The sequence below is a fragment of the Chelonia mydas genome, chromosome 28 (genome assembly GCF_015237465.2).
Source record: "Chelonia mydas isolate rCheMyd1 chromosome 28, rCheMyd1.pri.v2, whole genome shotgun sequence".
In the NCBI taxonomy this organism is placed as follows: domain Eukaryota; kingdom Metazoa; phylum Chordata; order Testudines; family Cheloniidae; genus Chelonia; species Chelonia mydas.
In genome coordinates, this window is record NC_051268.2 from 4651141 (window position 1) to 4668535 (window position 17395).

Sequence of the window (17395 nt, forward strand, 5' to 3'; positions counted from 1 at the left end):
GAATTTGAATCCTACCCTCCAAATCTCTTGCAATCCTCCCATCTTGGTATCGTCCGCAAACTTGATAAGTGTAACAGAGACTCTGTTACTGGGAGGGTTTCACCATGTCTTAGAAGGTTCCACCCTGGTGGGAGGGGGCTAGGCCTGTACTGGAATAAGGTCACTCTGTGCTTCACAGTGTGGTGGAACCTAGGATGTCCATTAGCAGGGAAAAATCCTGGGGGGAATTGGCTTGTGGAAAGGACAAAAGCTCCGTCTGAATTCTCTCACATTGCCCTTCTCGCCCTGGCAGGCTACAGAATAACATCCACATTTTGCTCCAGATCATCCTGTCCTCCCAGGGGGAAGGAAATGGCTGCAATGGAGCTGACTCAGGTAAGGGATTATCAGGGAGATGGTGATGGGCTCTGCTTGGAAGGAGAGGAGCAGTAAATGCATAGGAGGGTGGGAGCTGCTAGAGGTGGTGTTAGGCAGGAAATATCTATGGTGGAGAAAGGGAGGGGACAGGATGTGACAAACCTGCTGAGGCTTGTGTAATCTAGGGTGTGATGGGTTGTCACCCCCGGGGTGCAGTCTGGGGCGGGGTCCTGGGAACCGTTGTGCCCTCTAACCCTCAAGCTGGTCTGGCCCTTCTCACACTGCTTTGCTGGCGATTCAGCCAGCCTCTCCAGGCCCTGTTATCATCCAACATGACAGCAGGTGGTGCCATACACCCAACTAAGTTACCTGAGTGCTTTACCTAAGCCACTCAAGGACAGATAGAGGACAACAACCAATTTCCCAGCTCCCCATCCTTGCACATCTGCTGTAGTATAAATCCAGAATTATACCATCTTATAGTGCACAGGGATCTGTATAATGTAAGCTCATAAATATAGTTCGCCTTCCCCTTGATATGGGAAAGATACGCACAACAAGCTTGTGTTAACCAAGCTGAGAATTTCCCCAGACACTTCACTGAAAATACACTGTTTAAGATAAAGCATAAAACAAGTTTATTAACTACAGAAAGATAGATTTTAAGTGATTATAAGTGGTAGCAAACAGATCAAAGCAGATTACTTAGCAAATAACCAAAAACTCAAACTAAGCCTAACATACTAAATGGACAGAATTTCAATTAGCAATTTCTCACGCTAGCTGATGATACAAGCAGTCCACCAAGTTTCCATACACAAGCTAGAAATCCCTTTGCCCTGGCACCAGCACTTCCCCCAGTTCAGTCTTTGTTCCTCAGGTGTTTCCAGGATTTCTCTTGTGTGGGGAATGGGGCCAAGAGATGATGTCACACCCCACCTTATGTAGCTTTTCCATATGGTGGGACCCCTTTGTTCCAAACTCAGTTCCCAGTCCAGTTTGTGGAAAAATACAGGTATCAAAATGGAGGTCAGTGTCATGTGGTCTGGTCACATGCCCTAGCATTCCCTGATGAGTCATAGTAGCCATGACACATAGGCTGGCTGAAACATTCACAGGAAGGCTAAGCTCTTCCATGGTCCATTGTCTTTGTTGATGGGCCATCAGCGCTGTCTGGCTTCTTCATTGTTGTACCTGAAAGGCTAGATGTGGGTAAAAAGAAAAGGAGTACTTGTGGCACCTTAGAGACTAACAGATTTATTCGAGCATAAGCTTTCGTGAGCTACAGCTCACTTCATCGGATGCTCACGAAAGCTCATGCTCAAATAAATTGGTTAGTTTCTAAGGTGCCACAAGTACTCCTTTTCTTTTTGCGAATACAGACTAACACGGCTGCTACTCTGAAACCGGTAGTTGTGGGTGTTACCCAGAGTAAGCACATTTGAAATACAGATACATAGTCAATATCCATAACTTCAGATACAGACATGATCCATGCACACAAATAGGATAATCATATTCAGCAAATCAGAACTTTTCCAATGATACTGCACATGACGTATCTTGCAGAAAATGCATTATAATTATGTCCTAATCATATTCTAATCATACCACTATGCTGAATATGAAGTGTAGTGTCAGGTAGGGCCTAATTTCAAGGCACAGGAGTTGGGAATGGAACTTCCCCTCTTTGTGGAACAGGAAATAACCCTCCAGCCAAGGCTGGGAAAACTTCCCAGACTCCCTGTGCTGGAGCCTGAATCTACTGACACTTCATTAGTCACCACCACCCCCAATCTTTGTGGCAACTGCAAACTTTTCAGTGACGATTTTATCTTCTCTTCTAGGACATTGATAAGAATGTTAAATAGCACAAGACCGAATCCTTGCGGGAACCTGCTAGAAATAAATCCACTCGACCATGGTTCCCCATTTACAATCACAGTTTTTAATCTATTTAATGTATGCCGTGTTTATTTTGTATTATTCTAGTTTTTTAGTCAAAATATTGTGCTGAACCAAGTCATACGCCTTACAGAAGTCTAGGTATATTACGTCAATAATTTAGTTCCAACCAAACTTTTGATCTCATCCAGTAAGGATATCCAGTTAGTTTGATAGGATCTATTTTCTCTAAACCATTGTTAACGGGTACTAATTATACTACCCTCTTTTAATTCTTTATTAATGAAATCCAGTATCGGCTGCTCCATCATCTTGGTCAGTATCGATGTTAGACTGACACTCTTGTAATTAGCTGGGTCATCTCTTTTACACTTTTAAAATATTGGCACAGCATTAGCTTTATTCCAGTCTTCTGGAATTTCCCCAGTGTACCAAGTCCTAATTAAAATCAACACCACGCTCCTCCACCAGGTCTTTTAAAACTCCTGGATAGAAGTTATCTGGACTTGCTGATTTAAACATGTCTAATTTTAATAGCTGCTGTTTAACGTCCTCGTGAGTTGTTATTGGAATGGAAAGAGTGTCTTCGTCAACATCTTATGATATGAGTACATCATCTATTTGTCCCCAAATCCAGGAGATAAATATTTATTGAACACTTTTACCTCTTCTGCATTATTTTTGATAATTCTGCCATTTCCGTCTAGTAATTTACCACTACCATTGTTAGGATTCATTTTGTGCTTTATATACTTCCTTCTTATTTTCCTTGATTGGTTGTTGATTTCTGATAGCATCCCTTACCAATTTTCTATAATTCTGACCTTCTCACTTATATTATTTCCTATTGACTTCCCCTTCCTTCCATATATTTTATTTGGAGAGTGTTGTGATACCTACCAGGGAGCCACCAGCAGGGTCCAGAGACAGCCCCATCTCCTATATCAAGCTCTGGCTTGTAGGTATGTGATACGTGTGAAGACCCTGCCTCCATCTGTCATCTGGGAGACACAAAGTTTCTCTCTTTCTACCCTCTGATGCCTTCTGGCTGCTCTAAGCAAGGTGTGGGTGGGACTCTGTTAACATGTGCCTCCCAGAGCTTCCATTTACTTGGTGCTGCTGTTCTGTGAATAGTGGGGTTATGACTGGGGCAGCAGGTCCTGAGTGTTGGACTCTTGCTCTTTCAGGGGCCGGTGACTTTCGAGGAAGTGGCTGTGTATTTCACCAAGGGGGAATGGGCTCTGCTGGACCCCGCTCAGAGAGCCCTCTACAGAGATGTCATGCGGGAGAACTACGAGACGGTGGTCTTGCTGAGTAAGGAGTCCGGTCCACTTGATTATTAGAAGCTGTGGGGTGTGTAAAGAACCTGAGTAGTAACTACTTTATACTTTTATTCTTCATACAAATTTTGACAAGTTTCCTTGCCCCCCCGCCCCCTTTTTTTTTTTTGCCTTATCTCCCACCGAGTAGAATAATTTTTGGACATGTGCCCTTTTGGTGCCATCAGTCATTTTGAAATTGCATTTAATGTATCCATATTGGATACATTAATAACTATATTAATAACTAAAGCTTTCATGCCTTTTCCTCATTTTAAGAGGAAAATATGCCACCTGTAGAATTCTAAATTCAGTAAATAGGTGTATGACTCATGTATGGCTTGTGTGACAGCCATTCAGGACCCCACGGGTGAAGGGAAAACAGAGCTGTAGGAGGGGAGGAGAAACAGGGAGTAGATAATTCTGGGGTGCCAGGACATGGGGAGAGTGTGTGCAGGATAAGACCTAAGAAGCAGCAGGGAGGGATGATTTAGTGAGAGTTGAGGAGGGAACACAAGAAGGTCCCGAGGTGCAGGGAGATGGTGACGGCTGAGAGTAATGGGAAGAAGGGGAGTGGAGTGTGGAAGAAGGGCACCCAGGAAATGGGCTGGGTGGGTCAGTGGGAAGGAGAAGAGGTTTGGGGATCTAGAGCTGTGGGGGATCCCAGACCTTTAACCCCGAATCCCTACCCAGGCCTTGTTACTTTAGAGGCTGCACTCCATTTTTATTTCTGTTCAGTTTCACTTCATTATACATTTTTTCTCAAATATTATTATTTTAACTCTTGACCTCCCTGTCCACTCATTACCCCATTCCCACATATAACCTCCGCATCTCTATGCACAGTGACCCTGGCCTCCGATTCTGAGTCCTTGCTGCATTCCTCCCTCCCATAGCAGGGCCGCTACCCAGGCACAAATGGGCACCTTGTTGATGATGTCACAGGGTGGTAGTGTAGCCTGTACAATTTTTACACCTATACGATTATGTATTTGGGGTACAACTTGCCCTTGTACCTGGCTACTCAAAGTTAGTTGAGAAGATGAAATTTGGTGAAAGACCCAGAACTTGATTTAATACAGACAGCTATAATTGAAATCATAGGCAAGGATCAATGCACCTAACGATTAGACTAAGATAAGTACAGTAAAGAGGGTTATGGGCACCATTGGAAACAAAGATTGATGGGCAAGGGAGCCCATGAGAAGGGAGGTCCTGATTCAGTTTACACTGTCTTGGGGACCGGACATGCCTCCAGCTTTCATCCAGAACACACCACACGATCCATTGTCTACAGCCAAGCTCTGCGATACAACCGCATTTGCTCCAACCCCTCAGACAGAGACAAACACCTACAAGATCTCTATCAAGCATTCTTACAACTACAATACCCACCTGCTGAAGTGAAGAAACAGATTGACAGAGCCAGAAGAGTACCCACAAGTTACCTACTACAGGACGGGCCAAACAAAGAAAATAACTGAATGCCACTAGCCATCACCTTCAGCCCCCAACTAAAACCTCTCCAACCCATCATCAAGGATCTACAACCTATCCTGAAGGATGACCCATCACTCTCACAGATCTTGGGAGACAGGCCAGTCCTTGCTTACAGACAGCCCCCCAACCTGAAGCAAATACTCACCAGCAACCACACACCATGCAACAGAACCATTAACCCAGGAACCTATCCTTGCAACAAAGCCCGTTGCCAACTGTGTCCACATATCTATTCAGGGGACACCATCACAGGGCCTAATCACATCAGCCACACTATCAAAGCCTCGTTCACCTGTACATCTACCACAATGTGATGTATGCCATCATGTGCCAGCAATGCCCCTCTGCCATGTACATTGGGAAAACTGGACAGTCTCTACGTAAAAGAATAAATGGACACAAATCAGACATCAAGAATTAGAACATTCAAAAACCAGTCGGAGAACACTTCAATCTCTTTGGTCACTCGATTACAGACCTAAAAGTGGCAATTCTTTAACAAAAAAACTTCAAAAACAGAGCCCGACGAGAGACTGCTGAACTGGAATTAATTTGCAAACTGGATACAATTAACTTAGGCTTGAATAGAGACTGGGAGTGGATGGGTCATTACACAAAGTAAAACTATTTCCCCATGTTTATTCCCCTCACCCCCGACACTGTTCCTCAGATGTTCTTGTCAATTGCTGGAAATGGCCCACCTTGATTATCACTACAAAAGGTTTTTTCCCCCCAGCCCCGCCGCTCTCCTGCTGGTAATAGCTCACCTTAAGTGATCACTCTCGTTACAGTGTGGATGGTAACACCCATTGTTTCATGTTCTCTGTGTTTATAAATCTCCCCACTGTATTTTCCACTGAATGCATCCGATGAAGTGAGCTGTAGCTCACGAAAGCTTATGCTCAAATAAATTGGTTAGTCTCTAAGGTGCCACAAGTCCTCCTTTTCTTTTAATGAAAAAATGGTAACTAGGAGAGGTATTTTATCTGCTTCCTTATGGTAATAGTACAACTATATACCATATCTGCTCCTTTACTCTGATTACAGTAATGTCAATAGCTGCCCCATCCCATATGTGGCCTCTGGGAAGTCCGTAATTAAGCATCAAGCATTAATACTCATGATTTACATCACTTATTTATTAATAATTCCAATATATGAATGCAGTCCAACTGCTGAGATACTGCATAGCAACCTAATTGCTAAAACCCGCCTCAGACTTCCTTCTTTCAGAATCCTGTGCCTTATTGCACCTGTTTTTAGTTACTCATTAGTCTCTCATAATGAGGGTGCAAAGTATCTGACCTGGGATTCTCTCCTTAGGTCTATTCAGACCTAATCCCAGACTTTAATATAACTACTCCCACAAAGCCTCAACCTAATATAACAGGCCCTTAACTGTAGTAAGCTTAATAACCCATTTATTTATGTTCACCTCCTTGCGCCTCCATGTATGTTCCAAGCTAATAAGCAATACTCTGATAATGACATTTTACCTCTAGCGAGTAAAAAATTACCCACAAGACCTGAGACTGGGTCATAGATCATAAAATCAGGTCGGGGTCAACAGGAGTGAGAGTTTGGGGCGAGCCTTGTCCTCCTCTCTGCATCTGCAGCAGCCACCAGCTGTCTTCCCTCTAGGCTCTGTGGATCTCTGAGCCTGACCCTCCTGAAGTTGCGTGGCCCAGTTCTTGTTTCTTACATTCTCCTTTTCCAGAAGAATTAGAGGCTGTTGCTCCTGAATTTTAGTGTTTAATTCCCCAACCTTTTCCACATTACACATCTCCCTCCCATTACACCTGAGTCACTAGATTTCCTCATTCCCCAAAATGTGCTTTTGCGATGTCACAGTTCTGGGGTAGCTAAGCCTTTGTCCTGCCTCCATGGTCTGCTCAAGGAATGCCCTCTCCAGTATCAGGCCTCTAGCCAGCCCCTCCGTATGGGTAGGGACCCACATGCCTCTCCTTTTTGACCAGGGTTTGAGGATTGCAGCTTGTCCTCCACTGTGTTCACTGGACTAATGTCCAGTTCCTGTGCTTTGCTTTCTCTCCAAGGGCTGTGAGCAGTGTGTGTATGTGTGATAGAGGTGGGAATTTTGGTGATACTTCTATGATGCGAATACACACCTCAGTTTCCCCCTGTGTTTGGGATTGCTATGATTACAAAGAGCAGGAGACGTGAGGTGTTTTGTCACATAGCTGTCATGGGGTGATATGAATGGGTCATTAAGGACTGCCTGGGCCCAAACTACATCAGTGGAATACCCGACAGAGACAAGGGAATAATTGTCACCTGGCCATGGGAGGATCTCCGCTTGGCTGAGTGAAGCATACATGGACTCGTTATGTTTTTGGGAGCAGGAAGAACTGGGCTCACAGACACATGGAGCTCTACTGGAGCGAAGACAAATGGCACAGTAAAAGGAAACCAAATTGTTTTCAACAGCAGCATGGCTCAAGGGCATTGGACAGTATGGGCTATATTGTCTTCTTTGCTTCTCTGTCCTCATCTAAGGACTTTCCAGTGCTGTGTTTCAGTTGACTAATAAACCCTGCTATGTTTTAAAAGTCTGCCCAGTGTCACAGCAAAAACTTGCTGAGGTGCACTGAAGCATGAATGAGGAACGGTCTCTGAAGAGGAGTGTAGTTGAGCTGGGCCTGCTGGCAGAGCTCTCAGGTTGAAATAGGAGTGTTGAAGCCAGAGGCTCAGTCTCAGGTGTTGAAGCTACATGGCCTATCTATGTGGAAGAGTGGGGCCCCTTGGGGCACCTCCCAAGGACTGTTTAAAAGCCAGGGCATTGCACAGATCCTATGGATCCATGACAGTGTGCCTTATGGGGAAAAGATATAAAACAAGAAAAGGATCTAAATGAGTATTTACCATCACCCCCTCATCAGTCCTCATGGGAATCCCTGATTTGTTCCAAAGTGTTTTAAAACCTTCCTTCAAGGCTTACCTCTTGGTTATCAGGTCATGTCAGTTTTGTTAGAGGGCTTTCCCTTCACCCTTCCACTTCCTTGTTCCTTGTCATGCAGACAGCAAGCAGCAAAAGACCAGAAGTCCTAAGTGCAGATAATGCAATGTTTATTGGGGTTCATTTCCAAGCAAGCATATTCCGAAGCCCTTCACACCAGTCAGATTTATCTCTATATGCTAATACAGTCTATTTCCCAGTGTTTACCCCATGTCCCTCTTCCCAACTCTGACAGAGCCTTGCCTGTGTCCCTGTTTCCGTTCCCCCCCTTAACAAATATGATTCCAATTTCCCTTCCCCTTCCTGTTTAACACCAGTTTATATAGTAATATTTTCAGCTTTACCTTAACCAATCATTTTACTGAAATTTAACTAACCAATCCTAACATCCTGTAACATAATTCTCTATCCAATTATATCCCACTACCCTAATTAACTGACACCTAGCAAAATTAATTATACAACACAGAGAAACAATTAGAGAACCAGATTGATTAACAACAGAAAAGTGGGGGACATAAAGACATAAAGATAAAGCAATACAGAAATGAGGGTTTCACAGTGATAACGATTGAGAAGTGATTTCTTGCCAGACAGGATGCTATCAAACTAAGTTTTCTTTAACCATCTTAAGATCTGTTTCTTTATCTGGTGGTGATGGGCACTATCAGGACAGGATCATCTTCCTAATAACCCAATACCACCTTATTTCAATGTGACTGGTTTGGGATTTGACAATGTGACCGTACACTTCCCGGCTTATGGCTGCCCCTGCAGCTTAGCCAAAGGCCTTAGCCTAAGAACAAAGCCTCAAACTATTGTTGCCAGCACAGAGTGCCTGAGGCAAGCAACAGCAAGGTTCATTGCCCGGTGTGCGTCACCCAATAATCACAACGGGGTGGGGAAGCAGAAAAGTTTATTTGAAGCTTCAATATGGTACAGGGAGCTATTCACCTCAAATCCTGTAACCCAGAGCAGGAAGTTACACAGACTTTTATACATCCTTTCTTCAGCATATTTATCCAATAGCAAGCTGCCCTAAGTATCCGTATAGCCAGTCAATCCAGATACCAGCTAGTTTCCTTTTTTTTTGTACCATTTGTTAAATCATATATAAAGCTGCTTTGTTTAGCATTGTTCTGCCATATTTGCCCTGTCTGGCCTTGTTTAATTTCAGACAGTCTGCCTTTGCAACATATTGTTGCGAAATCCCCAGCATGACTGTTGCGAGTGCCTCCAGGCGAGGGGGCCAAGGACACTTGGGCCTAGTGCAAGGGGGCTTTATTGACACTCATGGTCTTCCATTCCCTCGAGTTACCAAGTGGCCATGCCCAGTGTCCCCAACAACTTCCTTCTTTGAGAACACTCAACAGCCTTAGCTCTGAGTTTTTTTACTTGGGCTACTTATTTTTTTACAATAGGACTTTGCATAAGCACTTTGTGATAGCCCTGAAGAGAATGACTTATTAACTTTTGCAAAAGGGTCTTGACACATGATACTGCACAGCATAATACCATTAATACACACAATACAGGAAAGAGAAGTTTTAATAACGGGCTAAATAAACCACCAAGCCAAGACGACAAACCCCAGCCTGAAAACAAGGTTTGCAACCAATCGCTCTCAGGGGCAGTATAGGCAACCTGTGCTCCGGCTCGGGCATGGGCCTCAGCCTGTACCACCTTCTCATAGATCTCATAACTGCTATCATTTACATATACACAACATCGGGGCCCGACAAGGGCACAAACTCCCCTTGGGATGCCAAGAGATAGTCCAAAGCCAGCCTGTTTTGGAGGGAAAACGTCCAGAGCTGCTGTACCTCTTTATTTAATGTTTTTACTGCCGACCCTAAATCACTAACCGAGTCCTCTAACTCTAAGGCCACTTTCTCAAGTACCATTTGCAGCCTTACAGTATAGCGGCCTACGCATGCCATGGCTGGCCCGGAAAACAGTGGCGCTATTCCCAGTACAGAGCACCCTACCAGCTTCTCGGTTGTGAAGGGATTCTTTATATTGCCCTCCAATGCTGCAGTTAGTTGCCACAGGGTCTTTTTCCATGACTTAACAGAGGTATTTCAGGCATTTCTGATTTTTCCTTTGGGCATTGTGGCAGTTATTGACAGATGAGGAACTCCATGAGCTATATAACAGTTACCTGTCCAGTTGGCTGGCAGCACCTTGTAAGCCTTTCGGCCACATACAAAATAGTGACCCTGTAGGGCCCAATAAGGACTGTTTTTTAAGGGGATTCCTGGGATATTTAAGCTGCTTTTTTAAACAGTTCATATGCCCCTAAGGGGGCATCCCATTCTCCTGATTGGGTACACGTGGGGGTGTTTTTAATTGTGCCGTTTAAATTACACTTGCCATAGGGACCACTGCAAACCCACCATTGGCCTGCTACACTGGAGATATTAACTGGATGGCAAGTTATATTTCCAAACCCTTCTTTTGTAGTAAGATTATTCGTAAGAGTTTTCCCAAAAGGGGAGGAACCACACACCCACGCTGCTGACCTCCCCTTTTGGTCTTTATTTAATACCCATGAGCCCACTGTGTAATAACACAGGAGCTCTTTCCCACAGGACGCCCATAGTGATCAGTCTGGTTTGTTAAAGTAGCAACATGGTGCGCAAGTGAAACAAAGGAGTTATGCTCCCGATATGCGCAGTTTGGAAATAACAATACAGAGAATAACAATGTTACCCAATTAATTATTACCAGAGTTTTCCCAACCCAGGGTCTTCAGTACCTGGGTGGGCCCATTTTGGCGTTAAGGTGCCCGCTATTTGTGTCTTTTAAACAGTAGCGTTAGCCCAAGATCGTCACTAGATGAGGGGTCAGCAGGTTGGACGGTCCACTGTTCTGCTGACGAGGGGGCGGGTACTGCCTTTAGACGAGAGTGATGGATCCAGTTCTTGTGTTCCTTGACCTTTGCCGCCGTATGGGAGATCAGCAGGACGGTATAGGGTCCTTTTTACTTTTTCTGGAGAGGCTTGTTTTTTCAGGTACGAACCAGCACGGAGTCACCGGGCTGTAAGGAGTGGACAGGAGAGTCCAAGGGGAGAGGCTGGGAATCCTTGGTATACCTGTGAAGAGACCAGAGAACAGCAGACAGGGAACACATATACTGAGACAAAAAAACATTACCCAACTTCCATTCCCCTGACAGAACTGGGGTGCCATTTATAGGCTATGCCCTTCCAAACATAGTTTCAAAGCGACTAAGCCCTAATTTACCCTTTGGGAGAACGCGGATACGGAGTAGGACGAGGGGCAAAGCATTAGGCCGTCGCAGGGAGGCCTCTTGGCACACTTTTGAGAGATGTTTTTTAAGGGTCTGATTGGTACACTTTACTACACCACTGGCTTGCGGTTTCCAGGGCGTATGGCGTTTTTAGGGGATTTGTAAGGCATTTGAGATGCTTTGGATGATTTTTGACGTGAAGTGGGTTCCGTTGTCAGATTCCATCCACTGGGGGAGTTCAAAGCGAGGAATGATCTCCTTAACAAACTTGAGGGCCACGGTTCTGGCAGTGCAATTATGGCATGGGAAGGCTTCTGGCCATTTGCTGAACTGATTTACTAAGACGAGGAGATATTTGAACCCTTGGGTTCGGGGAAACTCAGTAAAATTTATTTGCCACACCCGTCCGGGGCCCGGAGTGGGTTTTAGGGCAGCTGGTGGCACAGGATGTCCCGGTCGGGGGTTATTCTTTTGGTAGACTAAGCAGTTCGCTTGTACCTGGGCAGCCAGGGGTCGGAGTCCGGATGTGATAAAGTATTTTTCCATTAGTTGGATAAGTGCTTCCCTGCCAGCATGAGTGGTTTGATGTAGTTTCTGCAGCACCAGCCGGATCATGCCCTTTGGTAGGAGGACCTTCCCTTCCGGGGAATGGAGCCATCCCTCCTTTTTCCGGAGACTGAGCTTGTTAGTTAGCTGTTTTTCCTTCCCAGAGTACTGAGGGGTTGGAAGCTTTTCTACTGATGGGATAAGGGCATGCATATGGGCGTTCTCAGTCTGAGGGGATGGCAGGGTGGCAGCATGCTTAGCCTCTCTATCTGCCCGGGCGTTACCCCTGGCCACATTTTGATCTTCCCTTTGATGGGCTTTACAGTGTACCACCGCCACTTCCGAGGGAAGTTGTACGGCTTCTAGGAGCCGGAGGATTTGGGGCCCGTACTTGACTGGGGAGCCTTGGGCTGTCAGCATTCCCCTTTGCTTCCATAGGCCAGCATGAGCATGCAGAACCCCAAAAGCATACTTTGAATGGGTAAAAATGTTGACCCGCTTTTTTTTTTTGACAGTTTAAGTGCACGGGTCAGGCCTATTAGTTCGGCAAGCTGGGCAGAGGTCCCCGCGGGCAAACCTTTGGCTTTCACAGTGTCATGGAGGGCCAAAACAGCATAATCCGCCCTTCTTTGCCCATCTATTACAGTACTGCTACCATCAGTGTACCACTTATAATTTGCATTTGGGAGGGGTACATCCTTTAATTTCGGACGGCTGGAGTACTGGGCATCTATGATTTCTAAACAGTCATGTTCCTGTTCCTTTGTTTCTGGCAAGAGGGTGGCTGGGTTAAGGGAGGGGAAAGGCTGTAAGGTCACTTCAGAGTTTTTTAGAAGTTTGGCTTGATATCTAGCCATCCGAGCCTGGGTGAGCCACAGGCCTTCCTTTGCATCCAATAAGGCTCGGACCATATGAGGGGTATATATTTGTATTTTTCCTTCCAAGGTCAATTTTTCAGCTTCTGCCAGCATTAGGGCTGTGGCTGCAACTGCCCGTAGGCATGCTGGCCATCCCTTTGCCACTTGGTCCAGCTGCTTAGAGGAATAGGCCACGGGACGTTTTCATGCTCCTAACAGCTGTGTAAGCACTCCTAGGGCCACCCCCTTTTGTTCATGTACATACAACTGGAACGGCTTAGAGAGATTCGGCAGGCCCAGAGCCGGGGCTTCCATTAACTTTTTTTTTAAGATTTTAAATGCCCTGTCAGCCTCTGGGGTCCAATAGAAGGGGTCATGATCTGCTCCTTTTACACAGTCGTACAGGGGTTTAGCCCATAGTTCAAACTTTGGGATCCATATCCTGCAAAAGCCTGCCATACCCAGAAATGCCCTGAGCCATTTATGATTACTTGGGGTAGGAACTTGGCATATAACTTCCTTCCTTTTGTTTGAAAGCTGGCGCTTCCCTTGCCGTATGTGGAATCTGAGGTACCGTACCTCTGGGAGGGCGATTTGAGCCTTACTTCCTGCTACCCAATATTCCCAGAGTCCAATAAAATTTAGGAGGCTTACGGTGGCTTTAAGGCAGGGGGTTTGGCCCACAGTGGCAATTAACAAATTATTTACATACTGCAGAAGGAGGGCCTTCTTATTATCCCACTTCTTTAGGTCTCTGGCCAGAGCCTGGCCAAAGAGGGTGGGGGAGTTTTTAAATTCCTGGGCCAACACAGTCCAGCGAAGTTGCTTTTTAACTTTGTTTCAGTCCTCCCACTAAAAGGAGAAGATTTTCTGTGATGGGGTGGCAACTGGGATGGTAAAGAAAGCATCTTTCAGATCAAGAATTGAAAAATGGGTATACTGTCCCCCTATAGAAGCCAATAAGGTATATGGGTTAGGGACAAGAGGGTGCAGAGTTTTAACCCGTTCATTGACTGCCCTTAGGTCCTGTACCAGCCGATTCGTGCCATCAGGCTTCCGTACGGGTAGAATGGGAGTGTTCCAGGCTGACTGACATTTCCGGAGAATACCATACATTAGGAATCGATCTATAGTTTCCTGTAAACCTTCTCTGGCTTCCCTCTTGATTGGATACTGTTTTACTTGCACCGGGCCTTTTCCTGGTATAAGCTGAATAGTAATGGGGGTCTGGTGGGTGGCCTTTCCTGGGATCCCTGATGCCCACACGAGGGGGTACACCTGGTCTTCCCACGGGCTCCATGCTGGGGCTTGCATAGCTGAGGGCTTAACTGCAAGGGTTATAATCCATGCATTCTCAGGGGGTAAGGTAAGGGTTATTTTATCCTCAGTAAAATGCAGGGTGGCACCTAGGCGACAAAGCAGGTCCCATCCTAGCAGAGGTGTTGGACACTCAGGGAGGTATACCAGCTTGTGGGATATAGTCCTGTTTCCCAAAGCGCATTCTGCTGGGGCATACACTGGGCCTGTGGCTTCCACCACGGTAAGGGAATTTGCTACTGGCAACTGCAGGGGTCGATTTACGGCAGTTCGTGCTGCTCCAGAGTCCACTAAAAAATCTATTTCCAAGCTCCCTACCCGCATTTTTACTCGGAGTTCCGGGGGTAGGGTGGTCCGTCTCCCCTGACGCCCCTATTCCTGCTTCCCCATCGCCATTATAGAGGCACCCCCCTTTTCTTTCCACTCTGGGCACTCATTTTTCCAGTGTCCCTCTTGTGGACACAAGGCACACTGGTTGCGACCCAGTCGTCTCTCCTGCGAGCCTGGACGTCCACGTCCACGGCCCCTTCCTCCCCGGCTACTTCCCTTAGTGCCAGCCTGTACCACTGTTACACTTGCTTTCTCACTTGCTTTCTCTTCTTCTTTGTCTCTTTCAGACTATAAGCTCGGTTTGCAGTTTCTAAGATATGCGCCATGGTCATGCCCATTAAATTCTCCTTTTTTTGTAACTTTCTCTTAATATCAGGGGCTGCTCTGCTCGTAAAAATTCTCTTAATGATTGACTCAGTTGCCTGATCATTGGGATTTGCATTTGTGTTCTGTCGAATCGTGTTCCGAATACGCTGTAGAAAGGCTCCTGGGCTTTCTTTTAGATCCTGCATTACTTCATATGGTTTTCCCCAATTATTATGTCGGACAGCCGAGTGACGGAGTCCATGCAAAAGCAACTCCTTATAGGTGGTAAGACGGGTCATATCCCCAGGATCATTTGGATCCCACCTGGGGTCTGCTCGGGGGACTTGTGCATCTGGGTCAGGAACATTAATACGATCCCGGTCGTACCGTTTCTGTGCCTCCTCCCTTGCCTTGGATACAACCTGTTGTCTTTCAACCTCAGACAATAAGGTTTGCAGGAGGATGTTACAATTATCCCAGTCTGGCTTGTGGCTGCTAAGACACCCCTCAAAAACTGAAATAAACCTGCTTGGGTTGGTGGAAAACTCTCCTGCCTGTGCTTTGAAAGCAGCCAAATCCACAGGATTAAAGGGCACATGAGTATAAACCTGCATAGTCGTGGCCGGACGCGTTTCCAATTCAGACTGGGCGACTTTAGTTTCGGTGATTAAGGGGTATAATCCAACCGTTGGGGACTTACAAGGTGTGGGTGTAGGGGCCGAAGGGGACACCGGCTCTGCCACTACAGTGGGGGTCGGGGTCTGGGGACTAACATTAGCTGCTACCGAACCAGTCGGAGTCAAATTACATTGCTGTAAAATATCTGGTCGAGTACATAAAGCCAGAAACAAATGTGCATACATATGTTCATTCCATTTCCTTGTTTGCTGACAGAACAGGAGTAACTGGAGGATCGTGTTATGATTAATTGACCCTCCTGGTGGCCACCACTCCTGGTCCTCTAGTTGATATTGAGACCAGTCAACTGTACAGAATCGTTTTAATTGACTCTTAGTCATCGGATCCGAACCAAATACCTTCCAGTTTGCTAGAATGCACTCTAGGGGCGTACACCGTGCCCTAACCCCGAGCTCTGTCCCTGTCCCATACTTTACAGGGTAACTCTGGGCGTCCCCAGGTTCTAACAGAGCATACAATCCGGATTTCAAAAGGTTCCTACCTTATCCAAGGGACCGGTTCCCCAACGTCGCCCTCAGCTGCTCCTCCCCTACGTCCAAGGGACCGGTTCCCCACTGTCGCCCGCAGCTGCTTTTCCAGTATATGAGTGCGTTGCACCGTTGTGCCCTCCGAGGTCAATCAAATCACATCTCCTCCGAGGCCCCCGATGAACTCACCGGTGCGCACTTGGCATGGGTTTTGCTGCAATCTGTCGGCCGCCGGGAGGGGTCCAGGCAAGGCTAAATAGCAGCCTCGAGCCCACCCAGGGACGCCAAAGGCTGTTGCCGGCACAGAGTGCCCGAGGCAAGCAACAGCAAGGTTCGTTGCCCGGTGTGCGTCACCCAATAATCACAACGGGGTGGAGAAGCAGAAAAGTTTATTTGAAGCTTCAATATGGTACAGGGAGCTGTTCACCTCAAATCCTGTACCCAGAGCAGGAAGTTACACAGACTTTTATACATCCTTTCTTCAGCATACTTATCCAATAGCAAGCTGCCCTAAGTATCCATATAGCCAGCCAATCCAGATACCAGCTAGTTCCCTTTTTCTTTGTACCATCTGTTAAACCATATATAAAGCTGCTTTGTTCAGCATTGTTCTGCCATATCTGCCCTGTCTGGCCTTGTTTAGTTTCAGACAGTCTGACTTTGCAACATATTGTTATGAAATCCCCAGCATGACTGTTGTGAATGCCTCCGGGCGGGGGGGCCAAGGACACTTGGGTCTAGTGCGAGGGGGCTTCATTGACACTCGTGGTCTTCCATTCCCTCGAGTTACCTAGTGGCCATCTCCAGTGTCCCCAACACTATCCTAGTGAGAGAAGGTCCATACACAGGCAGACTGTGATTTTGATTCTTTGTTTTTATACCCCTGTAACTAGCTAAGTGATAAAAATACACCTAAGTTCTTAAAGAATAGGCTTTACAGGCAGGCCTCAATATATCCACATTCTAACAGTGGGTTCTACCCCTTCCCCCATTCTGTGTCTGTCTTGTCTATTTAGATTGTAAATTCTTCAGGGCATGGGCCATCTACTATTCTGTGTTTGTACTGTGCCTAGCACAATGGGGACCCACTGTTAGTTGGTCCTTAGGCACTAAGGTAATGAAAATGATTTATAATAATAACTCTCTTGATACTTTGAACCAAGAAAGATGGCCTTGGGATGTTACTGCTTAAAAATGAGCTGGGCTTAAAACCATGGAATATACTTTGTGACAAATATCCCACGAATTCCACTGACCTCCCTTGTTTTCTTTGCCTTTAGTAGGGTTTCCAATTTCCCAACCTGATGTGATCTTGCAGCTGGAACGAGGGGAAGAGCCTTGGGTCCCAGACCTCCAGGGCTCTGAGAAAGAAGTGCTCCCGAGAGCTGCCTGCACAGGTGAGGAATTGGTTAAAAAACTCAAAAACTGTCTGTGAATACAGGAAACATTTGCGATGCCCTAAAGAGATCTTGTGAGCTCTCCAAGTTCAGGATTGTTCCCTGCAGATGTGGAATCATTAGGCAGATGTCACTCATGGCTTCCCACCTATCCTGACTGACAACTGG

The 17395-nt window shown here is 46.1% G+C and overlaps 3 protein-coding genes across 17 annotated transcripts in view; 1 reads left to right on the top strand and 2 right to left on the bottom strand.

Annotated features, from left to right (window-relative positions):
* The window catches only part of LOC102943236 (zinc finger protein 883), a 2438435-nt gene that overhangs the window by 1221689 nt on the left and 1199351 nt on the right, over positions 1 to 17395 (top strand). For both annotated transcript variants that reach the window (XM_037887462.2, XM_037887464.2), the window contains exons 2-4: positions 293 to 375; positions 3450 to 3576; positions 17111 to 17227. In XM_037887462.2, coding sequence (XP_037743390.1) covers positions 352 to 375; positions 3450 to 3576; positions 17111 to 17227 — 268 coding nt within the window. In that variant the 5' untranslated portion in view covers positions 293 to 351. The remainder of the gene's footprint in view (positions 1 to 292; positions 376 to 3449; positions 3577 to 17110; positions 17228 to 17395) is intronic.
* Positions 1 to 17395, bottom strand: part of LOC114020163 (zinc finger protein 501) — a 1907800-nt gene that overhangs the window by 1187690 nt on the left and 702715 nt on the right. The gene's annotated exons all lie outside the window — the stretch shown is intronic.
* The window catches only part of LOC119564595 (zinc finger protein 883), a 1467279-nt gene that overhangs the window by 339489 nt on the left and 1110395 nt on the right, over positions 1 to 17395 (bottom strand). The gene's annotated exons all lie outside the window — the stretch shown is intronic.